This window comes from Colletotrichum phormii (assembly GCF_030913505.1).
Source record: "Colletotrichum phormii strain CBS 102054 chromosome Unknown BDP81scaffold_4, whole genome shotgun sequence".
NCBI lineage: Eukaryota > Fungi > Ascomycota > Sordariomycetes > Glomerellales > Glomerellaceae > Colletotrichum > Colletotrichum phormii.
The window spans coordinates 2,160,082-2,185,784 of NW_026851446.1; the positions used below are offsets into that span (position 1 = coordinate 2,160,082).

The 25,703-nt window shown below is 54.3% G+C and overlaps 3 protein-coding genes across 3 annotated transcripts; 2 read left to right on the top strand and 1 right to left on the bottom strand.

Moving 5' to 3' along the window:
• Positions 1 to 2,163: 2,163 nt before the first annotated feature.
• On the top strand, positions 2,164 to 6,362 carry BDP81DRAFT_342998 (RecF/RecN/SMC N terminal domain-containing protein). Its single transcript, XM_060586048.1, has 3 exons — positions 2,164 to 2,359; positions 2,415 to 5,680; positions 5,738 to 6,362. The coding sequence occupies exons 1-3, from the start codon at positions 2,322 to 2,324 to the stop codon at positions 6,034 to 6,036; spliced, it is 3,603 nt and encodes a 1,200-aa protein (XP_060449254.1). The 5' UTR covers positions 2,164 to 2,321; the 3' UTR covers positions 6,037 to 6,362.
• Positions 6,363 to 19,967: 13,605 nt separating this feature from the next.
• On the top strand, positions 19,968 to 23,345 carry BDP81DRAFT_446908 (plasma-membrane proton-efflux P-type ATPase; the record flags this gene model as incomplete). Its single annotated transcript, XM_060592118.1, has 5 exons — positions 19,968 to 20,134; positions 20,261 to 20,556; positions 20,646 to 20,869; positions 20,942 to 22,663; positions 22,719 to 23,345. The coding sequence occupies 5 exons, from the start codon at positions 19,968 to 19,970 to the stop codon at positions 23,343 to 23,345; spliced, it is 3,036 nt and encodes a 1,011-aa protein (XP_060449255.1).
• Positions 23,346 to 23,401: 56 nt separating this feature from the next.
• BDP81DRAFT_166445 (uncharacterized protein) lies at positions 23,402 to 23,842 on the bottom strand. The gene has a single exon (XM_060582114.1). The coding sequence runs from the start codon at positions 23,754 to 23,756 to the stop codon at positions 23,457 to 23,459; it is 300 nt and encodes a 99-aa protein (XP_060449256.1). The 5' UTR covers positions 23,757 to 23,842; the 3' UTR covers positions 23,402 to 23,456.
• Between the last annotated feature and the right edge of the window lie 1,861 nt (positions 23,843 to 25,703).

Genomic DNA, 25,703 nt, shown 5'->3' on the forward strand with positions numbered 1-25,703 from the left:
CTGGTCATCCATCGCATCTGATTAAACCAACTAGACAGATCGGTCTAAGGCTTCCAAGCTGGCCCTGCGATGAGCACGCCGGGCTGCCCCTTGGAGCCTAGACCGGACCTGCGCTACACACAGACAAGACGACCTCTTGTGCCTCGCCCTATCAGCAGCACTGGGCACCAGGCAACCTTTCACGACCTTGCGCCGCCAGGAAATCCGATGACTGGACCTGCTGCGGCAACATATCACTGGATGACTTGTCTGCTCAATGTTTTGGATGGATGAATGGATGGACCATGGATAGATGGCGATGGCGATGGTGGCAGGCAGATTGCGAGTGCAGCAGACCAACGCCAGCGCGAGGATCATCACAGGCATGCTGGTGCAGCTGCGGCCAGTTTAGGCCGATGCCTAGAATGGGAAACAAGCTGCTTCGGCTGCCACAAGACGTGGGGTAAGCTTGGGAATCTCGGCGTAGCCCTCCCAGGGTCCCGAGAATCTGGCGTTCCAACGGCACGCTGCTCTGATTCGTCTCCGCCACCAGTCCGTCCTTTTCGCCTTTGCAAATGCTGGCCGAGCTGACTACCTACGAACAGATCGCAGCCACAGACACAGCAAATGCACTGCTAGCGACAACAAAGCATTACGGACTTTTGGATTGCGATGGCCTCATGTCATCTCAGTCGTGCTCCGCTCGTCCCGTCCGTCCCCGGCCGTTCCAGGGCGAGCTGCTGGAGTGTCTGTCTTACCCGCCTCGGCCTTTTCGACTACCCTGGCTCTTGGCTTTACTGCCATTTCCTGGTTTTTTTCTACCCCTGACAACTGACCGAGCAAGCCAAAACGCGGCCATCGATGAATGCGACTCTCATCTTCTTCTTCCTGGCTTTTCGTCTGCTGGCTAGCAAACTCGTTCTCCGTTCTGTTCTTCCTCTGAAAATCGGACTGCACCAGCGAATCGCCTTGGTTCCTGCTCTCCCGCCGACACCTTAATATCCAGCAACGTGGCTATCCCGTCAAAAGCTGGAGGGAGTACGTGTACTCTGTGTCGTCCATGTGGTCAGTGCGCATAGCTTCCCGGTGACTTGACTGGGGTGCATATTGGACGGACCCAGCTCCATCCATGTTGAAGCTCAAACTACTTGCTGATCGCCCGGTGTCATGAATGCTGCTCAAGCCTCAAGCACACCAATAATCGAGTCTCCCGGTCGCTGCACACTAGGAAAACTTTTTTGCCCCGGCCTCCTGTAGATACAGAGCCACAGAGTCGCAGACAGCTTTGCATGCGCTCAGGCACACAAGCGCAGGCCCTGCGGGTAGTTGAAGGTCTGCGCGGAAGTGTCGGAACGGTCGAGGGATTTGAAAGAAGAAAGACCCTAGGGAAAAACGGGTTGACATCTTATGCCTCGACATTTAATGCTTGACAGGTGCTGTCTCGAAGAGAATGCGCCTGTCCGGGCAAGTGTATCCGTCCATGACGAACTCCTGTCATTGCCGGAGATTCGCCCATAGTTATTCTGTGTTCGCGGATGCAGATGCTTTGTTGCGGAAGAAGTCTTCGAGAGCAATTGGCGAGACCGAGTCGGACCGCCCTTTTCTGAAGTATATCAAGCAATGGATGGATCTTGCAGAGATCCAACCACAGATCGGCGAGTTTCATCGTCCCTGAGTAGATAGCGTTTGGATGGGTTCAACGGCCGTTGATTTATCGGAAGCTCAGCCAATTCCTTCAATAAGCTTATAGAAATAACAGACGGTTGACATTCCTCGAGTCATGAGCATCGGAACAATGAAGCTTTCTTGGGCTGTTCGTCCCGCGAAGACAGCCATCCAACATGAAGCTTTTGCTATAGACTGGGAAGAGAGTCCATAGTCAAAGTTGGACATCTAGAACAATTCATTTTGTATTTTCTGAAGAGTTTGTCGCCGATATTGACTTATAGTTAAACTGCCGAATAGTTTCATCGTTGTGCAAAATATTGACCATGCTGAGAGAGGGTGGTTTTAAGTGGAAGTCGCGTACAGTGTAAAATAGTCTTAAATCCGTCGCACACCGTACAACAAACTGTGCGATTATGCCTCCTTTGCCCCTTCGTCCTCAGGCACCCACCGCCTGCCAAATGGGCGACCGCACCCCAGGTTAGACGCGCCCTGACCTCCTACGCAGGAGGACCTCGCGATTCCTAGACGCGTCGTCTATCCCCACCACCAACAATCGACTGTCACGACTTGTCAATATACCGATGAAAATACTGCGCGACTCGCAGCGAACTCCATCAGCGACTTCAACCGCGCAAAATCGCCGCCCTTGAGGCCGCGACTCTCTCTCTCTCATCATGTACATCAAGCAATGCATTATTCAAGGCTTCAAGAGGTGTGCCCCTTGCGACCAGACCGCAGAGAGTGACACCCCGCTGACTTGACGATAGCTACAAGGAACAGACCGTCATCGAACCCTTCTCCCCCGGTACGAATGTTATTGTCGGTCGCAATGGATCCGGCAAGAGTAACTTCTTTGCGGCGATGCGCTTCGTCCTGAGTGACGCCTACACTCAGATGACCCGCGAGGAGCGCCAGGCTCTATTGCACGAAGGATCAGGATCGGCTGTCATGTCTGCATATGTCGAGATTATCTTCGACAACAGCGATGAGCGCTTTCCGACAGGAGGCAAGGAGGTCATTCTGCGTCGCACTATCGGAACAAAAAAGGACGAATACTCGGTCGATCGCAAAGTCGTCACCAAGAACGATGTTGTCAACCTACTCGAGGCTGCCGGCTTTTCTAGGTCGAATCCCTACTACATTGTACCCCAGGGTCGTGTCACGGCCCTGACCAACATGAAGGAGTCTGACCGACTCACCCTTCTGAAGGAGGTCGCCGGTACCCAGGTCTACGAAGCGCGCCGAACCGAGTCGCTCAAGATCATGAACGAGACCAACAACAAGAGAGAAAAGATTGACGAACTTCTCGGTTACATCAAAGAGCGTCTTGCTGAGTTGGAAGAGGAAAAGGAGGAACTCCGTGGTTTCCAGGACAAGGATCGCGAACGCAGATGCCTCGAGTACGCCTTGTACTACCAAGAGCAGCAGCAAATTCAGGATCAGCTTGAGCGCATCGAGAACATTCGACAGAACGGCTTGGACAACACCGACTCGATACGAACTGAGCTCAAGGATGCCGAAAAGACCTTGACCAAGTTGGAGTCCGAGATCCACAAGCTGACCAAAGAGATGGACCTGCTCAAGGTTGAGCGCCGGCAGCTCGAGGAGGACCGCCGCGAAACAGCAAAGTCAAAGGCGAAGGCTGAGCTCAAGGTCAAGACCTTGTCAGACGGTCAATCCGCGGCCGTTCAAGCCCAGCAACAACATGAGGCCGATCTCGCGGCGACCATTGAAGAGCTCCAGACGAAGAAAGCAGAGCTGAACAATGTCATCCCGGAGTACACCAGACGAAGGAGCCAAGAGATCGAGAAGAAGCAGCAGTTGGACACCGCTGAGGCCACACGCAATCGCCTATTCACCAAGCAAAGTCGCGGCTCCCAGTTTAAGAACAAGGCCGAGCGCGATAACTACTTGAGAGCGGAAATCGACGATTTGCATTCGAGGCTCATGAGTCACAAGGCAAACAAGATGGACGCTGACGAGGATGTCACTGGAACCGAGAACTCAATCAAGCAGCTCGAGATTGATGTCGCCAGCTTGAGAGAGCAGTTACAAAGCTCGAGCGGGATTCGAAACGAGCTCTTCGAGGAAGCCAGCAAGGCCAGGGAAACGCTGGACAAACTCGACGACGAGAAGAAGTTGCTCTGCCGTGAGGAAGAGAAACTCGACACCATCTTGCGAGATGCGCGGCAGGAGAGAGACAGGGCCGAGCGTGAGCTGAGCTCCATGATGGATGGCGACACTGCCCGTGGTCTTGCCACGATTAGGCGCCTGAAGCATGAGCAAGACATCCCCGGCGCCTACGGCACGATTGCGGAGCTCCTCGAGGTCAGCGATACCTACCGCCTTCCTGTCGAGCAAATCGCTGGCAACAGCATGTTCCACTACATTGTCGACAACGATCAAACGGCCACATTCCTCACCAACCACCTCCGGTCTAACTATGGAGGTAGGTTGACCTTTATGCCGCTGAACCGCCTTCACCCGAGGAGCATCAACATGCCCAGATCTCAAGACGGAATCGTGCCGCTTCTGAGCAAGATTCGCTACGATTCAATGTACGAGAAGGCCTTCCAGCAAGTTTTTGGCAAAGTCGTCGTGTGCCCCAACCTGAGCATAGGAGGTCAGTACGCGAGGAGTCACGGCGTCGATGCCATTACGCTGGACGGTGATACCACCAACAAGAGGGGTGCGATGACTGGTGGTTACATCGACCCCAGGCGATCTAGACTTGAAGGCGTTCAGGCTGTCAACAAGTGGAGAGACGAGTATGAGCGGCTCCTGCAGCAGTCTGATCGGATTAGAACCCAGATCGAACAGAAGGAGCAGGAGATCACTCGTGCCATGGGTGAAGTTCAGAAGGCCGAGCAGAAGCTCCGTCAATTGGAAAGCGGCTTCGAACCTCTGAGACACGAACTCGCCAACAAGAACGGACAGCTCGAGCACGAGAAGCGACGTCTCAACGACGCCATGAGGCACCGCGATGCCGTTGAGCGAGACATGAAGATTTTCACCGAGAGTCTTGCCGCCAACGAGTCCGAACTCGCGTCCGACTTCAAGAAGTCGCTCAGCAATGCTGAGGAGAGGCAGCTTGTCGAGCTGGACGCGCAAGTGCAGCGACTTCAAAGGGAGTGGAACGACGCCAGCAAGAAGCGGAGAGAAGCGGAAAGCCGGAAACAGATCCTTGAGACAGATATCAACCAGAATCTTCAGCTGCGTCTGGATCAACTCAACAGCCAGGCCTTTGAGAACAACACTTCTTCCGGAGAATCTGGCAGCCTTAAGGAGGCGCAAAGGGAACTCAAGAAGCTTCAACGAGAGACCGCCGCTATCGAAGCCAAGATGCAGGAGATTGAGGAGAAGCTCGAGGAGCAGGGCGGCAAGCTCGACCGCCGCGAAGCCAAGAAGGCAGAGCAAGAAGAGATTCGCAGCACCGTTGCGGCGAGAGAAGCCAAGCAGCGCAGCTCGATCGAGAAGAGTATGTCCAAGAAGGCCGTTTACACGGCGCAGGCTGCGGATGCCGCCAAGGCGATCAGAGATCTCGGAGTTTTGCCCGAGGAGGCCTTTGACAAGTACGAAAGGATGGACCCCAGGCAAATCGACTCACGGTTGAAGAAGGTCCGCAATGCCCTCAAGAAGTTCCAGCACGTCAACAAGAAGGCGTTTGAGCAGTACAACAGTTTCACCCAGCAACAGGACCAGCTCCTGAAGCGAAGGAAAGAGCTGGATGCTTCGCAGGAGTCTATCGAGGAGCTCGTTGCCCACCTCGATCAGCGCAAGGATGAGGCTATTGAGCGTACCTTCAAGCAAGTGTCCAAGGAGTTCGCCACCATCTTTGAGAAGCTCGTCCCGGCTGGACATGGACGTCTGGTCATCCAGCGCCGGACGGATCGTCGCGTCGAACCCGAGGAGTCTGAGGAGGAGCAGAACCGCAGCGTTGAGAACTACACCGGTGTCGGTATCAGTGTGTCCTTCAACTCAAAGACTCTGGATGAGCAGCAGAGGATCCAGCAACTCAGTGGCGGTCAGAAGAGTAAGCCATGTCCTATCCCCAATGTTTTCGTATCAGTCTTGCTAACAACTCGCCCAGGTTTGTGTGCGTTGTGTCTCATCTTCGCCCTTCAACAAACAGAGAGCAGTCCCATGGTCATCTTTGACGAGGTCGACGCCAACCTCGACGCCCAGTACCGTACCGCCGTCGCCAGTCTTTTGGAGTCTATTTCCCAGGAGGCCGGAACGCAGTTCATCTGCACCACCTTCCGACCCGAAATTGTCCACGTCGCCGACAAGTGCTACGGTGTGACTTTCCACAGCAAGACGAGTTCCATTGACTGTGTACCTACCGAAGAGGCCCTGAGCTTCGTCGAGGGTGTCGCGGCAGGAAAGTAAAGTGGAAAGGGGATGATTGGTGTGTTGTTGTTTGGGAACCATGTTCATGATTTTCGGTCTGGGGTGGCTTGAAGATTGGGCTCCCCTCGTCATCGTCCGTTGACGAGAGGGGGGATGTCTCTTGGCAATGGCGTTGCGGCGACTTGTTGGCGGTTGACTGTTTGATATCACGGGGGCGGCGTGGCTTGGGGGTGGGTTTGAAGCGCCCCTCTTGCCTTGTCTGTAAGTAAGTTCTGGTGGGAAATGAGTTTAGGGATTCTTATTTTGGCACCATTCATAGCTTCTGTTACGAAACCATCAATCACAATTGTTCATTCTCGTCATGGAGAGAGACTTGCCTCTTGCATTGCCAAGTGTGGCACTGCCCTTTGTGATGTGTAATCCACTTCTTGCCACAACGATGAAGACGACTATCGTCATCTTCATGATCAACATCATCAAGCCTTGGCCCTTTCGCGTCCCTCATTACGCGGCCTGGTGAACAACTCATCCTCACATCGTTATCGCCCACGAATGAGCAAAGCGGTTCACCACACACTGGCACAACTGGTTGGTCGTAGTTGTCAACAAGCACATGCGGCTTGGGGTAGATCTCCCGGAACCTTGCTTTCTACATTACGACTCTGTTAAAGAGGCAACAGGGCTGTAAAATGCCGCCTCATTGGTCAACCGTCCCACGTCACCTTCTGTGGCTGGGCACTCTTTCGGGAAGAAATGGAAGATTCCAATCGGAGAGGGGGGCATCGAATACGATTGGCTTTTTCTCTTTCCTTTCGCCAAGAAAAGCAGGTCACCGCCCTTTTTCTACGGCTTACCCCCCCGGGGATCTACGGTCCTGCATATGACCTATAAGCATACCTTGAGGCTTTAGCCGAAGGGGAAGGAGGAGGAGGTTGGTTGGTTGGTTGGTTTTTTGCTTGGCTCTTCTTACCTAGTCAGCCTTGTCAAGACGATTCTATCCGTATACTCCCGTACGGACCGTACCCGCCGGCCACCGCGCCGCCGTTGGAGAGAATACTATTCTTGTACAGAATGCCTGTGGGATGGTGCTCTGATCTACGTGTGTGTGAAGAGAGAGATGTATCATTCAATGGGTGATCTTCAACCGGGATATTCTTTTCTATGTAGTGTGACATGTATGTGTGTTCACCCCATAGTACGCCCCCCCCTTCCCTTCGGCACTTGCAAGTTTTGGAACTGGTTCCCCCCATCGTCGTTTTTAAACTCCCCCAGTTACGCGGGGGGTCGGGGGATGGGGGATGGAACTTGGGGGTTGGATGGCATGGCATTGGCATGGCGGGGAGTTTTTGATAGGTGCCCGACGGTGACATTTCCTGGGGCCGGCAACGGCGACGGCGGCGCGGCCTTTTTTGACACGACACGGTCCAGATGGCAGACAAAACGAAAGGCACCCCGTGGGAAGAGCCATCATGGAAAAGTAATCCGGGATCATCATTTTTCCCAATCGAGCCAGAGGAGGTACATTTGGCCGTATCGAGAATAGAACATCTACCCGTGCGGGTAGGGGAGGCGGGATTGACCATTGTTTTGAAGCCAAGAGTGGCATATTGCTTGAAACTTCTTGGCTCGTCCAAGTGTAACTACTACGATGGGAGAAGGACAAACACGGGGGAAAGGCCGTCTATGCCACAAGAGACCTTCTTGGCTTCTCTTTGGGGATCTAGACAAGAAATCGGTTACCCGGCTTGGTTGGTGAACAAAGTCCATCAATGCCCGAGAGACAGAGGAAAAGAAACGCCAATGCCGATCTGCCCCAGCCTCAACCGGGGCCAAGACCGATAATTCGTGAGTATCGAAAAGCTTCAATGCCGGTAAATCGCCTTGGGGACTCTTGGGGACTCTTGGGTGCTCTTGGCGGGTTTGTAAAGGTACACTAGGTGTTTTGGATGGGGAGAAACCAACTGGTCGAGAACTTTTGTGTGTTACTTTTTGGGGGGGAAGATACGATGAGACGAAAATGGAAAGAGAGTTCGAGAGAAGTTCAGACGTCTCTTCTTGTTGACTCTCTTCCCGCCCGACGGGATTGATGGGCGATCACTTCTTCCCTCTACGGGGACAGGCAAACCCCAAGTGTCGAGCGTGCCAAGCATGCAGAAACAGTGTAGGCATGAATTCTACGAGCGCCACAGGCTACAGAGGCTACAGATTCCTCTCTCTCGACGCCTCGAGGAACGTGTGCCGTCTCTACGTCGTTTGAGGTGGTTGCAGAAAGACCGTTAGTAGGTCCTCCCTCAAATCCCCCCCCGTGTGAGCATCACATCTCTGTAGCGCAGTTTTGTCTGCGTCTGTCCTGTCTTACGTTTACCTTAGTCAATCACATTGTTGATCTCTCCTGCGGCGGGATGACTATGTATAACTCCATCCAACCATATGCCAAAACTGGTAAAACGGACCCTGCAGGACTTTTGTGTACGGCTGTACCTACACGCCCAGAGTAGGCACGAGCCATGTTTCCAAAACGGCGAAAGTTGATACGTGCCGCTAGTTATTACGGCACTTGGACGACCACAGTAGGACTTGGCAAAGTCTTGCGCTGAATTAGTTGCAGTCTTGCCAAGACAATGTCGAGGGACGTCCTGACGAGTGACATCCGCGAATCAAAGGGAAAAAAGGGAAATCGAGGCTGGGCCTGCATGATCATGGGGAGCACATCGCATAACCCCAAAAAATCACCGAGTTACACCGATTGAACTATCAATCACCCCCATGGGGACGGCCAATTGACCGGTGGTTTTCTTGGTTCACAACCTGCAAAGGGACTCCATTCTTGGGGCCTGCCCTTGGGGTATCCTCTCTGCTGTTTGGAGAAAATACAGGGCATGGTTTTCTCTTTGGTAACAGGCGTGACAGGTAAGTGGTCGGCCATTGGGGGCCGTGTTCAGAATGGAAAACGGCCGATCACTACCGGCCTCACCCACTACCAAGCTCATGGGAGCCCACCAAAGGGTTGGCCTTGGTTGGTTGAATTGCAGGAACTTTGAGTGAACCAAGAACCTGCTGGAAGCCTGGTGTGCCTGGAAACCCGGGTCGGAGAATGGCCTTGTCATCGTCGGTGCTCCAAACAAATGGGACCGGAGTTGAGGAATACTGGGGAAGGACGATGGGGAAGCAAAGAGATGGAGGAGAAACTGGAGCCTCGCGAACGGTAGCTTGCCCTCGTGAGTCGCGAAAGCCTCGTCCATGGTGCGCGCCCGCGCGGAGATGTGCGTGTGGGCAAATCACAATCTCTCCGAAATAATGAGGCGGTCAAGATCCGCGGACTCTTCTTGTTTAGCAGCGGGTATTTCTGCGCTGCGGCTTGGCCAGCCCGGCGCTCGATTCGCGCCGACCGCCGTCCGGGTATAGCACGAACGTCGTCATTCGCGCAAACTGCATCGAATCGACCACGCCGGTGCGGTCCCGAGGTGCGGAGATGGGGACGATGGGGCAGGCGGGTTTGCCCTTATTTTCTTTGTATTAATCCTTTTTGTTCATAAAAGACAAGGAGATATAACCCGATCCGAGGCGTGTCATTGGCCAGGACAACCTGGGAAAGCATGGAATGCCAGGAATGGATACCGAGGACACGAAGAGAATGAGAGTGAGATATCCATCGGTGCGATTAGCCCCATATCCACAGGGAACCACTAGCCTCTATCCGTAGTGTAAAGGAACCGAGGAGGAATGGGATGGAGTTCCTATTGTTGCACTAAAACGATTCGGCCCATGCCCAATTTTAGGGAAGGGGGCCTTTTCCTCGGATGGGTGCCACAGGACGACGACGAGGACGACGACGACTACGACAACGACGGGACGTCAGAGAGGGACCCCTGGGTTCTCCTCCGTCAGACTCAGACTTGGACTGGGTAATTGATGGGAACCTGTTTGACTACGCGCCGTTTCTGGGAAACCCCATGTCACGAATCAGCGAAGCGCGAAGAGACTCATTGCAAAACGAACCGAAGGGTATAAAATAAGAATAAAACTGGATACTCGTTTTGAGCAGAAAACAGGGTCTCTAGTGGCTGGGAGTGGAGTCGAAGGCTGATTCAAGCTGAGAACGAGGACGAGGATCGGAGGACGAGGATGGCAAGCGCCTCCGCCGCCGTAGGACCGTAGGACGGCTGACGGCTAGACTGATGGAGCTCTGGGGGTTGTTTTTGTTCGAGGTCGTTCGCCTGGTTTCAGTCAAAGTGAAGATTGGTAGCTGGTCATGGCCGTTGACTTTTTTCTTCTTCTGATGACAAGATGGGATAATGCAACACGACGGAACTCCCGCGGTTGCATCTGCCCTGTCATTTACGGATACCACGTTGGAAATAGAAGCTTGAGGGACTCGGTACATGGTCTGGTCTGGTATGGTTCGGCTCGAGGCTTGACATCCCATCTGTTGGCGTTGGCATTGGTACTGGTGCGGCTGCTTTCTTGCAGCAGCATTATCTTGAGAGAAGAGTTTGTTTGGGGGAGACGAGGACGCCACGCCGTCGGCCCTTTTCCAACTCCCAGACCGCCACATTCGCTGTGCTATGCACGCCTCACTGGTAAATCAACGCCTTCTGAAGAGCTTTCAGTATGAGCCAAATAACTCACCGTGGTATCGTCCTAACATACCTAGAGTACTCCACAACTCTACGGCGTATTCCCAGGTGCAGAGGCGGCTCCGTTCTGTTTGGACGAGGGGCCCGCGTTTCCAACGTGGAGGGTTACATTCACCTACCGCCGCAGTGTAGACGTAGTACCGTACCCGTCGTGCACCAACCCGACCCGACCACACACGTCGATGAGGCGAACTGTGCGTTTTGCGGACGCTAGGAGACTTGTTGAACCCTTGACTGGTCGTGACATGCAGGAACTCTGGGGTTCGCTCATCGGCTGCAACTTTGCGCGCGTGTACCTTGGGGAGGTACTTGACTGTTTGTGTATGCAACCTTGACAGAAACGAGACGGTCGCATCGACCTCGGCGAGAGTCGTATCTCAGTCCGTATCTTTTGAGGTCGTATTCTTAGGGGCCTTCAACCTTGAGAAGGGAACGTGGGGTGTGGGAGGGTTGCGGCAACATTTGGCGATCTTGGACGACGGACGAACAAGCGCGACACATTTTTGACACGGCACTAAGGTACGCTCCCACGGCTCCCACGACGTTTCCTCTCACTGTCGTCCATGGTGCAGGGCCAGGCCAGGCACAGACGATTCCTGAGTGTTTCCCGCGACTTGCGCCCCCAAAGCCAAGGGAAGGGTGTAGAGTGGCTGGGGGGGGGGGGGGGCGGGTACGCGATGGTGGATGGGTGACAGTGACACCGGCAAGTGTCAAGGGCACAGAAGACAAGACATCATCGTAGGGATACAAGCCTCTAGTGGCCGATCTACAGATATCGGCTGTACTAGGGCGGGCATCATGTCGACGGGCACATCCGCCGTTGAAGAGTGACAGTGGTGCGCCGCCAGTGTTGGCGTTTGGTGGCGTAGTGCTTGTGTGTAGTGTGCGGATAGTGTGCGGTGCGTGCGGTGTGCGGTGTGCGGTGTGCGATAGGTGTGTGCCATGTGTGTTTATGTCGTGATATGCCGTTGGTGGTGTAGGGGTTTTGGTTGGACGAGACCGGGGGAAGGAATAGAGAGAGGGAATGCCAAGAGAAAGGAGGCTCAATCGGCTGTGCGACTCGACATTGACGACGTTGTGAATGTGAGCTTGCGTTTCGACCGTGGCTTTGAAGTCTGTGATGGTGTCGTGGTTGGATGTTGATGGCAGGCTGGGAAGCGATGGAGTTTCTCCGACACGCAGCCAAGTCCAGCCCAGCCCACCTGCCGCAGCTTACGCAGATCACCGCAGGTGAGGCAGGCGCGGCAGGTGAGCAAGGTGAGGGAGGCAGGTGGAAGGCAGTTGAATGAGGAAAAGGATTGGCAGGAACCTTGAAGTCACTCAAAGCACCAAGGCGAGGCAGTTGGGTACTTGACGATACTTGGCACTTGCCGTTCTGAGTGCCGTTCATATTTCTCAACCTTGACGACTCCCAATATTTGCATATCAAGATATCAGCAAATGCAGGAACGTCGTCGTTGTACTTTCCCGCCGCCACCACCTCCGTCGCCTTCGCCGGACGTTGACTTTTTTCTCCCCTTTCCTTGTCCTTCCATGTTTAATCATACCTGGGATACAGCGTTCTTTGTCTTACATTGTTCGTTGGCCGCGCGGGACCAGGGTTGAGGTACGGACGACTCGAACCAACAAAGCGGCATACCTACTGTGGTTCTGTGGTTCTGCACAAGAGACGGAAAGTCAAGTACAAGGGACCCCCACTCAATGAACGAGGCCCCTTGTTGCACAAATCGTTTTGTTGTTGGTTCTTATCTTGCATCCCACGGCCTCGAGCATACCTGTACGAAGTACTCCGTATTGGCGCACGCACAAGCCATCCGAAGACAGGGCAGGGTGGCAGGGCACCTTGTCAGGCTTGTTAAAAGTGCAAGGCTCACAACTAGTGGACGGATAACTCGACGGGAACAACCAGAGTCGGAAGAGCCACCCGACGCTTGATAGGCGCCATCGGTGGCTCGGGTCAATTGACTTCGATTATGACGATGCAAGTGGCCATTTTACCGGTCACGGTCCAAGCTCACGACTCGACAGCGTAAGAGGTCTGTCACTTGAGGATAGAGTCTAATTGCTAAGCCTCAATCAACGAAATGTTCAAATCATTGAAGTCAATGCCCTTGAGGTTGGGAACTTGAGACCTGGGTAGGGGTTGGGGAGAAACCGAAAGCCCCATTGTATGTTTGTTGGTATTGAGCAGGAGAGCGTTGCGTAATTTGTGATGTCTGACTTTCCATCATCAATGGTCGCCGAGTGCCTGCCTGTCTGTCGCAGTGCCCTGCCTGTCGTACGGAGTACCTACTTGCCTCTGCCTGTCTTTCGTAAATTCGGCCTGTCACTCCGATTTCCCCCAGCTTTTTTATTTCATTAGAGTAATCTTGGCAAGTGAGGCTTGGGTCAAATGGTCAAGTCACAAGTCGCAATTGGAGAGTGAGATGGTCATGTCTCGGCCCCACTGTTTCCTTCCAACCTTTTTTTCTTTTCCCACAAAAACACTGCAGCAACGCACCAAAGGGAGGCGCTATGCTCCCTTTGATAGGCAGACACGGCAGGAAGTGTCCAGGGCCCAAAAGTTCGCATCTCGGTAATGACGCGAGATGCAGGACCGGGTTTAAACGAAGAGAGAGCGAGAGGCACCAAGCTTTCCCGAACATTGAACCTTTGATTTCCCTTCAGCCTGATTTCCTTGATTTCTTGCGAAGTTGGGGGGGGCCCGTAATCCGTTGCCAATGCCATTTCGGTCCCGTCTTCTCTTTCGTCAGAACTGAAGCCGCGGTAAATCCACCATCCATCCACAAAGTGAACACTGACCACTCATCCACCCCAGCTTCTCAATGAGTAAATGGAAGAGTCCGGGTTAGGCTTGGCTGCCCATGAGATTACTTTGTCAAGCGAGCCGCGACATCGAGAGAAAGATAGGGAAAATCTCCTTTCCCCAAAAAACAAACCGAGAGAAGACTGGACGGGGTGAGCGATGGACGCAACACACATAGTCACACGCAAACAAGTCTACCAGCGACTTGGGGAAATTCCTCATCCAGGCACGCCAACGACTAATCTTGGCCCAACTTCCAAGCCCGGGCCAACGAGGCACGTTCGTCAGAGGACAAGGCAATCGAGCGCCAAAAAAAAAATTTGTCGTTCTCTTATCTTCCTCCCGAGTTGAATACAGATCACGGATCGCATGCCAAGCGGTTGTTTCCGAATACATCCTGGTCGTGCGACGCGAGGGTCGGTCTTGACCAAAGCTTCTACCAATCCCTGTGCCACACAACGCTACGGTTACCACGAAGGAGGTCCAAGGCAACCTGGAAAAGAGACTGAGAAAACACACAGACGCACACTTGCAGAGTCCCAATTCGTCCCTTCAGATTCCTTGGATGTTTGATCTTCCACAGTGTTGACTGTTTCAACTCAACCACGACGACGACGATTCCCGCGACGCGGCAAGGCGAAGAAGGAAAGGAACAGCATCCCCGTTCCGTCCCATCCCATCCCATCCTCACCCTTCGAATCAGGAAGACACAGAGACAGAAAAGAGCCACACTGAAAGACAGAAGAGAGACCAGGACAGGACGGAGAAACGTCGAATTGCCGACATTGCATGGGTATCCGTACCTGAATTGTACCCACACCCTGGACAATTCCGCAGTTCCCACAGTTGCAGAACATTGATTCACCGATCCATTCAACCCAGCGCTGCCGTCTTCTTCTTCATCGATCCCAGCCAATGACGGCTCGGATATTCGTTGACATGCATTGGCAGGCCAAAGGTGGGCTAGCTAGCCTGCAAGGGCTCCGCAAAATTGCCGTGTTTGTCGTGTGTCGAAAATTCCCGCCCACACGGCTGCTGCACCGAGACTGCGGGACTTTTTGTCCCAAAGCACCGAAGGTTGGATGGGATTTTCCACGTTCGTCTGGCAAGCGCAATGGCATCGCTCTATCCAGCGACAAGACGATCGCAGAAGACTCAAAAAAAGGAAGGACAGGCAGAAGAACACGGCACCGAGAGCGAGTCCAGCTAGAACAATCAGACAGAGATGACAGACTTCCGGGGCCCAGTCCCGCCATGTCTTGGCAACTTCTGGTTGGGGGGCTTGGCTGAAGCTGAAGCTGGTCTCTTCTTACCGTTGTAGGCCCCAATTGTCTGTTCTCAAGTTCTGAGCAGACACACCAACAAGCCCCATGGCTGGGTGTCTTCTGTCACCACTATCATACTTTGGCGCGTACCTCAGCAATGACGATTCTCATAAACTCTCCAGGCCACCCTCTCCTATGCAGGTCCAGCACATCAATGGGACTTTTCACAGCCGCAATCGAGAAAAGGAAGAAGCAAAGGTCGGACGAAGATTGAGTTCCCAGGCGGGGAGGACTGGCCACCAATTGGCAACGACGGGGAGAGAGAAGAGACACGAGAAGGAAGGACGAGAGGGAAGGCAACACAACGAAAAAAGAGCGAGCAAAAAGTGAATTTGCATAGGCTCGGCCACAGCCCGCGTATCTGCAGCTCGCAGCACGTCAAGAGAGAAACCCCACGGCAACTGAAGCTCCAGAACCCCTGTTCGATCGAGAGGATTGATGGGGATCGAGTGGGTTCCCTGGGGCTCTGCAGGGGCCTTGTCATTGGAGCAAGGGGACCCTCCTCGTCAGCTTGCTGCCCCAGGAACTCCTCTTCTTTTCATTCTAGCGTTGCTGCTAGTGTTTTCCTATCGTGGCAGGCATCTCCATGGAACCGAACCGGTGTCCACCCAGTATGCCACTGAGCCAGTGGTGCCCCCATCCATGGCAAGGAAAATGGGCTCCAGCAATGCATTGCGCGAACGGTTTCCCTTCGATGCCGCACACACCAATGCACGATGTCCCTGAGTCGGAAAAGTCAGGACTCGCCTCCTCCTCCAGGCTCGCTCCAGGCGGGCTCCAGGCTTGGCTAAGGACGTTGTGGCTCCTCCCACCAGTGCCAGACAAGCAGCAAAGGCCCAGCGGCAGCGGAGCGCGACTCTTTGCAGCGTGTTACGCCAGAGATTGCACACGGATCATCCAACGGGTCTCGTTCGCGCGAATCTCGCTTTTGGCCACGTTGGTCCAATGGCGTCTTCCCGGTTTCCCACTGACTAGTCGAGTCCTCACTTCCGCTCGCTCGTCGAGTCGTCGGAGGTCGGAGAGTAATTCGCAGCTGGGTATCCGTGAAGGAGAGTCGTTGGAAACTTCGTTGGAACGGGGTTCGTCGACAGGAGTGACCGGTCAACGGGCCGGCCGACTTGCCACATTGAACAGCAATCATCCATCCAGCTCCGTCTGGAACCATAACCCATCATCATCTCGCCTCCGACTGCCATGCTGGCCATATCTTTGTCGAGACCACTTGACTACTCTGTATTACACGCTGCCTTGCGTGCCGAGATGCGAGAACCAGGCAGGTTGACGTATCCGTGGCGCTTCCACTTTCACCACGCACCCAAGCCAAGAGTAGGACCAGTCAGGTCCTCCCCCAGGATCCGGCCAGAACGAGCCAAGTGGCGTTCTTGACTTCCGTGGGTGAGGCATTTGATGGACGCCAGTCAAGTCGGCCAAGCCAGGTTCAAGCGCAAATGAGGACATAGGGATTATACACCGCGGGCACACCGCACAAGCTGCAGTGCTGCTGCACATGCATACGGCGCGTGAACGGGACCCCAATATCCCGCATCGTATGCGCTGCCCGCACTGCACAAAATCTGCCTCGTTTTTTTTTTTTTTTTCCTTTGGCCCGCAAAGTGACTTTGCAGCTTGAACGTCGCCGATTCATTTCCCACCCCCATCCAATATTGCGGTGTTTTCTTCCCCATTTCCCCATATCCATATGCCCCAACATTAATCAGTGTAAGTGTGTGCTGTACGTAATTGGATAGTCACGACACATGGCGTCAAACTGTCTTGTCTTGATGTCTCCGTACCGTGGCAAGTAGAAACCACTCATACTGCTATTCCGGGAAACCCATACGCTACTACGATACCGTTGCACTCTTGATCGAGGTTTGGTTTTGGGCTTGGCCGGGGGAAGAAAGGCTTGGCAGGTTTCTCCCCGGAGTATTTCGTTGGTTGGATTTGTTTTATTTTATTTTATTTTGGGTTAAAGATTTCGTCTGCAGTGCCAGTGCCAGTGCCAGCGGTGAAGAGCTTAAAAAAAGAAATACGCTAACGGGTGTGTAGTGTAAGAGACAGAGAGGCAAGGCAAACGCGCAACACTCTGGGATGGGATGGTTCACGTATAGCCTCAACTCAAGGCCCGTCGCGAGGCAGATCGCTTGACAGTGTTTCCAAGGAAAGACTTGGCGATGCTTGGGGGAGGGGCAGAGGCAGTGTCACAGTGAGAGCTCAGAGCAGACTCAGCAGAGAGAGAGAGAGAGAGACTGAGGGCTTTGACCGCCGTCCGTCACTTTCGTGTTATTCAAAACCCTACGAATCGTGAATGGGCCACCCTCTTCACACGCAACCAAACACCCTTCGCCGCGGTCTATTCCGGGGATTTCTTGGCGCTGGCTCTCGAGAGGCAGAGCCAGAGAACTTGCATCACCGCAGTCGACGGCAAGACGTGGACATGACAATTCGAGTCTTGGCAGAGGCTCTATCCTGGCTGCCCGTCCAAGTGCCCGTCCGCACTGTACGGCGGAAGCAAGACGGAGTTGGGGGAGTTGGAGTTGCAAGTGATGGCGGCGTCCAATGCCTCAAACTTTCAAGACCTCTCTGGTCGAGTGGTCCTTCGTCGTTCCCGCCTCGGCTCCTCCAACAAGGAACTTTTCCACCCCCCCCCCCCCCCCCCCCCCCCATTACGCTGCACCGCACCGCACTGGACTGCTGTGCAAAGTGGCTCTCAGTGCCGTGCCGGTGCAGATGTGCAGAAAGGTCCAACAATGCAGCATCGGTCTGCGAGTAGTGCAAACTGCAGAGCCGGGACGCGAAGAAGCGGGTGGATGCCAAGCGGAAAGGGTTCGCCGTACGGAGACTCCAGTCTCCAGCAAGCCAGCTAAGGTAAGGTTGATGGAGGGACTTCGGAGAGGTACAAAGATACCTACCTATTTGGTGCTGGGTTGCTTATCGCGCGTGGACCAAGGCTTTCCAGGGTTCAGAGGCACAGAGCAGAGGGTTCAGGATTTCTTCGATAACAAGGCAAGGTACGGCGTACGGAGTACCTAGGACGAGGCGGCGATGAGGCGAGTCACGTGATGTGGGTTTCGGAGCAGAGCTGAAACTGTCGCGACCACAAGGGGCCGGACGAAAAGAGATGGGGAGTGGAGGACAAAGAGTACTTATTGCGATACCGCACACGGTACGTAGCTCCGGGGCTCTGGAGGGGTCAACTTTCCCTTCAAGGGGGGGTGCGGTCGTCCAATTGGAGGGGCAAAGAAATCCTCCCCTCCTTCACCCCCAAGTCCCGACTCCCGACTCCCGACTCTCTTCTTCTCTCTGCTCACTGTACTGTGTCACTCCAGTCTGCAACTCCCAGTCTCCCAGGTCCCAGTCCCGACTCCCAGTCCCAGATAGTCAAACGTCTCTTGTTCTTTCAACCCACGGAACATGTCCTTTAGCAGGGGGGTGTGTCCGGGTCCGCGCTCAACGTGGACTAGACAGATGGGACACTACCTCACAACCGACGGAACTCTGGAGAATGAGAATGGAGCTCGACTTTTGGCGGCCGGCGCGCGGGGGGTTGCCCGAGAACAGAGAGGTGCAGAGCTCGACGAAATCTCGGAATTATGTCTGTGTCAAGTACGTAGCGTACGGTGTATTAGCTCCTCTTCTTTTTGACCTCGTCTTTTTTTTTCCCTCAAATCTTTTTTATTGACGTGCCCAGCAAGCGGCCAGCCCAGTCCATCCCGCCATAACCACCACCCCCCCAGGACACGCCGTGGTAGTACTACTGAGGCATTTTATTTTTGTATCATAGAGACTTGAACTTGACCCCCATCTTCACCCTCTGCCCCCATACAACTGCAAGTCACTAGAGAGTTTCTTCCTCGAAACGCACGACTCACGCTGGCTTCCCCTTGTTGTCAGATATCCATCCTCGCATCCTGGCAGATGAGACAGCGAGTTGTCTCTGTCTTGATAGGTCGGCCCGTCTAATGGGGCATCTGGGGGACCAAATTTACGCTAGAAGCTGGCCAATATTCTTCCACACAGAAGAGGCTTGGCCCAAAAAAAGGCACGAGACATGGAAGAGACTCGGAGAGAGAGAGATAGCATAGCACGGCACGGCACACACACACACACACACACACACAAGCGCAGAAATGAGAGATAGAGAGAGAGAAAGAAAGAAAGCGAGGCAAGCCAGCCGCAAGCCGCAAAGCTAATGGAAAGGAACGAGGGTCCCAAAGGTCCCCACGTCCAACGCCGTACCGAGTAGTAGGCTGGATTGCCCTGCCAGCCAGCTCCTAGTGGTAGCTCCCCAGTTCTTCGGCACGAAGTCCTCGTCTCTTGTCTTGTCAGTGTCTTTCTAGTGGCAGTTAGCTGTACGGAGTACCTCGTACACAGTGGTACATACTGGCAGTGACAGACAAACCCTTTGCCTTTCTCGGTCCAGTTTTTGCTCTTTGCTCTTACTGTACTGCTGCTCCTGCTCCTACTCCCTCTGCTCCTGGGGGGTTTTTTTTTTTCCCTTGCGCCAGACGTTTGCCCAGCGGCAAAAATGTCCCGTCGTCTCTACTCTGTACGGTACCCTTGCTCGAAATAGCATCGACGTCGCTCGCCCGGTCACAGTGTGTGGGTTTTTCCCTCACCCGCATCTGTTTTGATGCTTGCAACTTCTTGGCGTTGATCCGAGCAAGACGGGGTACGCAGCTACACGCCGGTCCCTTGTTCACACACACACACACACACACACACACACACACACACACCTACCACACAGCTCACACACGCCGACGCCGCGGTCTCTTGCCTCTCGTCTCGTTTCTTGCCTCTCCATTGCCGCGCGAGGGTACTCCGTACGAAAGTACGGAGTAAGGTATGGGACTATGGCACAATGCCAGTCTACCTTTTTTTCCCCTTCCACCCTGGGGGCCATGGCCCATGCCGTACCTTGCCTTGCCTTGCCTTGGTCCCATCTTCTTGTTCCCATCCGCGGAACCTCTTCGACCAGTCCGGCCTCGCCGTTTGACAGATGTAATATAATATGCCCCATTCTCCCACCGTGATTCATGTCTCTTCTGGCTTAGCCTTCTTCCTCACCCTGCTCTGCCCCTCCTTCCTCTCTCCTCCCTCATCCTCTACCTTCCTATATATACCTGTCCTGCGCTCGCCTCTACCTACCCCTACAGCTGGACTGTATTCCTTTTCCGTTGTTATATGGCACCATACAAAATGGCGGGCTTAATAGGAAAAGGAGGCAACAAGCACTACCCTCAACCCATCAACACCGAGGATGACGACCAGGACCTCGAGACCGGCAACTTCATCCAGGAGCGCGCCAGGAACAACCGGGTTGAAGGCGGTGCTGGCGAAGGTGGTACCAACGAGGAGTACAGATCGTAAGTCTTCACCACCGTCGTCAAATCCAGTCTTACACGCCATTGGCTCTTCTCCCAAGTCCCAATGGCTCAAAATTTCTCTCTCCAATGTAACGCTGGCGACTAACACCGCACTCTCAACCACAGTCTGATCAAGTACATCGACACATACCGGGACCCCAACGCTGAGGTGGAAGAGACCGAGGAGGCCGCAGCCAAGAAGATTCCAGCATGGCAATTCTGGAAGAAGGCTGCCGTCGAGGGCGCTGGTGCCGGCGGCTTCGTCACTCCCGCCGACTGGCTCAAGACCGACATGAGGCAAGGTCTTGACCCCACGGAAGTCGACCGCCGCAGAAAGTACACTGGCTGGAACGAACTCACCACCGAGAAGGAGAACATGTTCCTCAAGTTCGTCGGTTTCTTCCGCGGTCCCATTCTCTACGGTAAGCACAAGCCAACAACCCTCACCTCATTGCAGTCGGGGCATGGACTGCATGAAACATCACGGGCAAAACGCTAATTCTCAATGCAGTCATGGAGTGTGCCGCTATCCTCGCCTTTGCCCTGCAGGACTGGCTTGACGCCGGTCTTATCGTCGCCATTTTGTTGCTCAACGCCGCTGTCGGTTGGTACCAGGAGAAGCAGGCGGCTGATGTCGTCGCCTCCCTCAAGGGTGACATTGCCATGAAGGCCCGCGTCGTCCGCCAGGGTAAGGAGGAAGACATTCGCGCCCGTGAACTCGTCCCCGGTGATATCGTAAGTCGTCTCATCTTCGTCATCGCATCGGCGATCCAGGAAGCCAATCTTACTTACACACGGACTCTCTAGATCATTGTCGAGGAAGGCCACGTCGTCCCCGCCGATTGCCAGCTTATCTGCGACTACGAGAACCCCGCCGGCTACAGCGCCTACAAGGCTGAGCTCGAGGCTCAGGATGTCATGTCCCCCCGCCGCGAGAAGTTCGAGGAGGGTGATGAGGAGAACGCCAACCCCGCCCTCGGACACTCCATCGTCGCCGTTGACCAGTCTGCCATGACTGGTGAGTCTCTCGCTGTCGACAAGTTCATGACCGACACTTGCTACTACACCACCGGCTGCAAGCGCGGCAAGGCTTTCTGTATCGTCACCCACGGCGCCCAGGCCTCTTTCGTCGGAAAGACCGCCTCCCTCGTCCAGGGCGCCCAGGACCAGGGTCACTTCAAGGCCATCATGAACTCCATCGGTACTACGCTTCTCGCCCTCGTCATCATCTTCATCCTCGCTGCCTGGATTGGTGGTTTCTACCGCTCCATCAAGGTCTCTGAGGAGGGCACTTCCGTCAACTTGCTCCACTACGCCCTGATTCTTCTCATCATTGGTGTGCCCATCGGTCTGCCTTGCGTTACCACCACCACCTTGGCCGTCGGTGCCGCCTACCTTGCTGAGGAGAAGGCTATCGTCCAGAAGCTTACCGCCATTGAGTCCCTTGCCGGTGTCGACATTCTCTGCTCCGATAAGACCGGTACCCTCACTGCCAACCAGCTGTCCGTCCGCGAGCCCTTCGTCATGGAGGGAGTCGACATCAACTGGATGATGGCCGTCGCCGCCCTTGCCTCTTCCCACAACATCAAGGCCCTCGACCCCATCGACAAGATCACCGTCCTCACCCTCAAGCGCTACCCGAAGGCCAAGGAGCTCATCTCTGACGGCTGGAAGACCGAGAAGTTCACTCCCTTCGACCCCGTCTCCAAGCGCATCACCACCATTGCCACCCACCGTGGTGTCCGCTACACTTGCGCCAAGGGTGCCCCCAAGGCCGTTCTCGCCCTCACCGACTGCACCGAGGAGCAGTCCGCCCTCTTCAAGGAGAAGGCGGCTGAGTTCGCTCGCCGTGGTTTCCGTTCCCTCGCTGTCGCCGTCAAGGAGGAGGATGGCCCCTGGGAGATGCTCGGCATGCTGTCCCTCTTCGACCCCCCTCGTTCTGATACCGGCCAGACCATTCTCGAGGCCCAGGCTCTCGGTCTCCAGGTCAAGATGCTTACTGGTGACGCCCACGCCATTGCCGTCGAGACGTGCCGCATGCTTCAGCTCGGTACCAAGGTTTACAACTCCGATAAGCTTCTTCACTCCGACATGGCCGGCACTTCCATCCACGATCTTTGCGAGCGTGCCGACGGTTTCGCCGAGGTGTTCCCCGAGCACAAGTACCAGGTCGTCGAGATGCTTCAGCAGCGTGGTCACTTGACTGCCATGACTGGTGACGGTGTCAACGATGCTCCCTCCCTGAAGAAGTCTGACTGCGGTATTGCCGTCGAGGGTGCCACCGAGGCTGCCCAGGCCGCCGCCGATATCGTCTTCCTTGCCCCCGGTCTCTCCACCATTGTCTCCGCCATCAAGCTGTCTCGCCAGATTTTCCAGCGCATGAAGGCCTACATCCAGTACCGTATCGCTCTTTGCTTGCACTTGGAGATCTACCTGGTCACCTCCATGATCATCATCAACGAGACCGTCCGCGCCGACTTGATTGTCTTCCTCGCTCTCTTCGCTGATTTGGCTACCATTGCCGTTGCCGTAAGTACCTCGTTCACTCGTCACACCTACTTCAAGTCACTAACACACCCAATAGTACGACAACGCCCACTTCGAGAAGCGTCCCGTCGAGTGGCAATTGCCCAAGATCTGGATTATCTCCATCGTTCTCGGCTCCCTCCTCGCCGCCGGCACCTGGATTCTCCGCGGTACCATGTACATCACCGAGGGTGGTGTCATCCACGACTACGGTTCCGTCCAGGAGATTCTCTTCCTCGAGATCTCTCTCACCCAGAACTGGCTCATCTTCGTCACCCGTGGCTTCGACACCTTCCCCTCCTTCCAGCTGATCGGTGCCATCGCCGCCGTCGACGTCCTGTCCATCCTCTTCTGCGTCTTCGGCTGGTTCTCCGGCGGCCGTGGCGAGCCCGCCTCCCCTCCTTCGCTCAACAAGTTCCTGTCCGAGAACGGCCGCACCGACTTCGTCACCGTCTGCGTCGTCTTCGTCTACTCGGTCGCCGTCACCATCGTCATGGCCCTGGTCTACTACGTCCTGACCAACCTCCGGGTCCTCAACGACATGGGTCGCAAGAAGCGCAGCGTCACCGACACCCTCATCGAGAACGTCCTCACTCAGCTGAGCAAGGTCGCCCTCGAGCACGAGAAGGACGACAAGGGCGAGCGCTTCTACATTGCCAACCGCGCCGTCGTCGAGGAGGGCTAAGCGTCCTTGAGTCGAAGAAGGAAGAGTTCGACCAAAACATGAAAGAAATCAAAAAAATCAACCACAAAAATTAGACATCATGTTACTTGGAGCGCGCGCGCGGCAGAGCAGTCACAACAAAGCGTGTTTTGAAAGGCATCGAGTTTCACAACAAAAAATCCATTTCTGAAATTCATTTTTTCCATATCCCCCCCCCCACCCACTATAGAGAAAGAAGAAGAAGAAGAAGGCGATGAACTTCTTGGTGCGAGGAAGAGAAAGAGAAAGACCAGCCAAAAAGGGAAAGGCGAGGGACACACCAACCTCTAGATGACGCGCTTGGTAATATTTGGCGACATCAACACGACTGTCACTAATGACCCATTTCACGAGCAGTTTTCTATAATGTAACAAAAAGACCATCATGTTCATTGTTGTGGCGTTGATCGGGTCAAGGGTCGGTCGGTTAATTCAATTAAATCTGAACAAGTTAAACAAACTCTTTGCAAGTTCCTTCCATCGTGACATGTTTTCCATCTTTTGAAATCAAAGTGACTTGCTCCTGATGCTGCTTATTCCAATCGTGCCATTATCAAAAGCTGAACATCGCTCCCTCGGGAGTCTTACAATATCCTTCGGCCCGATCTGTAATACAAGGCGGAAAAAAAAAAAAGGAAAAAAAAAGGACAACTCAGATCTACACAGACAGAAGACCCCTGGTCAACCCTGGTGCCCTGTCCGAAAAGCAACACCCCATTGGGGCCCCAAAGTCAAAGTTCAACCTTTTCCGCAACTACGGCTGTTTCTGACCACCAAGGCACTCGGACCGCTTCATGCGTAAGCCGCGTCCCTTCTCTTTTCCTCTCTTCTTCTCGCCATCCACCTCTCCGACTTCCGGTCTTTCTCACGTGTGTTTGTGCCCCCCAAGAGGTAGGTGGTCCATGTTCCCACCCTGGGCGGCCAAGATCCGTCCACCGGCAAACGTTTTTCTCGAGTCGGGACGGAGAGGTGGGTGGCGCGAGAAAGGCGAAAAGGCGAATTCCTTGAGAGAAGCGGGAATCCCGGGAGGAGAGTTTGGGCATGATGGCATTGAGACGTCGGGCTTACCCCTTCCCCCCTTCTTACCCTCTATGCGGTTTGTTAGTCGCTGCTCACCTCACATGTACGACGTCCTGATGGATGTTCCTGATGGATGACGAAGACGATTCTCTTTCCCTTTCCCATGTCCCAGCTTTTTGATTCACGGATCGATCGCTCAAGTCAGACACTCCTCGACCCCTTGAATCCTGCGTTTCCCAACTTCCATCCGGGTCTACCGATAACGCGAGGTCGCCCAAGGTCCGAGGGGTGGGCGGATGGACCAACGTTTGGTCAAGACTGAGAAGAAGCCTTTTTCCCCCTCTAGTCTGTTCTCCGGATTTTCTGCTGGTCCTTCCGAAGATATCATGCGGCTGGATTACAATCTCACGAGACGATATGCACGACATGTCTTGAGACGTTTTGTTAAGCCCCTGAGTTGGTCTTTGCTCAAGGGTCGGCTGCGGTCGTGACTGGCTTGACAAATTGCAAAGCAAGCCTGCCTACTGCTGTCCATGCATATTTTGAAGATTGTTGGAAGAAGTCGCGTTCCTTACAAGTAGAGACCGCGTGGAGTTCTTCTACAGTCGCAGGTCCCGTGAGTAACATATCACGCTCAGTTGATCATCAGAGAAATACATCTTGTGGTATTTGCACCATTTCCGGCTTGATTAGGTTGCTTATTGCGTTGTGCTGCAACTGATATCTGGTTGCCACCCTTGGATCAATAATCGGCTCGATGACGACCAGCGCACCTGGTTTTAGATGTTCTTGTGTCTACTACGAGAGGACGCTTTATGCACCTTTTCGGCCGCGACAGATTTCAGCCATAAAAGATTTGGTCATCCACTTGTCGTTAGACATAGGCGCACAAGGAATGACAGTGCCAGTTAGACTGAACTGAGCAGTCAAGGCCTTCTCTACAATGCACCTTGCCGTAGATGCGGTTCCTTCGCGCAAACCGACGGCATTGTCATTCTGTGGTCTAGGACGTCCAGCCGGCGAGGACATCTCTTCCCTCGTTTACACATACGAGATGGAGAGCATAGACACATTGATCTAGGGACTAGAACACCCGCGACATGTCGTAATTGCTTGACACTTGTCTTGGTCTCGGTGGCCCATACCAGTCCGAGATCAAACAGCTTCTCCTCAGGCTGTGACCTCTGGCGGTGCCAAAGCTCTGGCCTGCGCCTTCTCCCCCGTGCCATCAAGCTACCAGCATATCCCGACGCAGCTCAACGGAAATGGTCGCAAGACTGAGATTAAGCTACGGGTTATGCGTCAGCATGCTGATCATGT

What these genes read in the sequence shown, in the direction of transcription:
- BDP81DRAFT_342998 (XM_060586048.1), top strand. Translation starts at nt 2,322, where the DNA reads ATGTACATCAAGCAATGCATTATTCAAGGCTTCAAGAG. An exon ending in ATTATTCAAGGCTTCAAGAG is followed by an intron (nt 2,360 to 2,414) that starts GTGTGCCCCTTG and finishes ACTTGACGATAG; the next exon opens with CTACAAGGAACAGACCGTCA. An exon ending in ACTCAGTGGCGGTCAGAAGA is followed by an intron (nt 5,681 to 5,737) that starts GTAAGCCATGTC and finishes CAACTCGCCCAG; the next exon opens with GTTTGTGTGCGTTGTGTCTC.
- BDP81DRAFT_166445 (XM_060582114.1), bottom strand. Translation starts at nt 23,756, where the DNA reads ATGAACATGATGGTCTTTTTGTTACATTATAGAAAACTGCTCGTGAAA.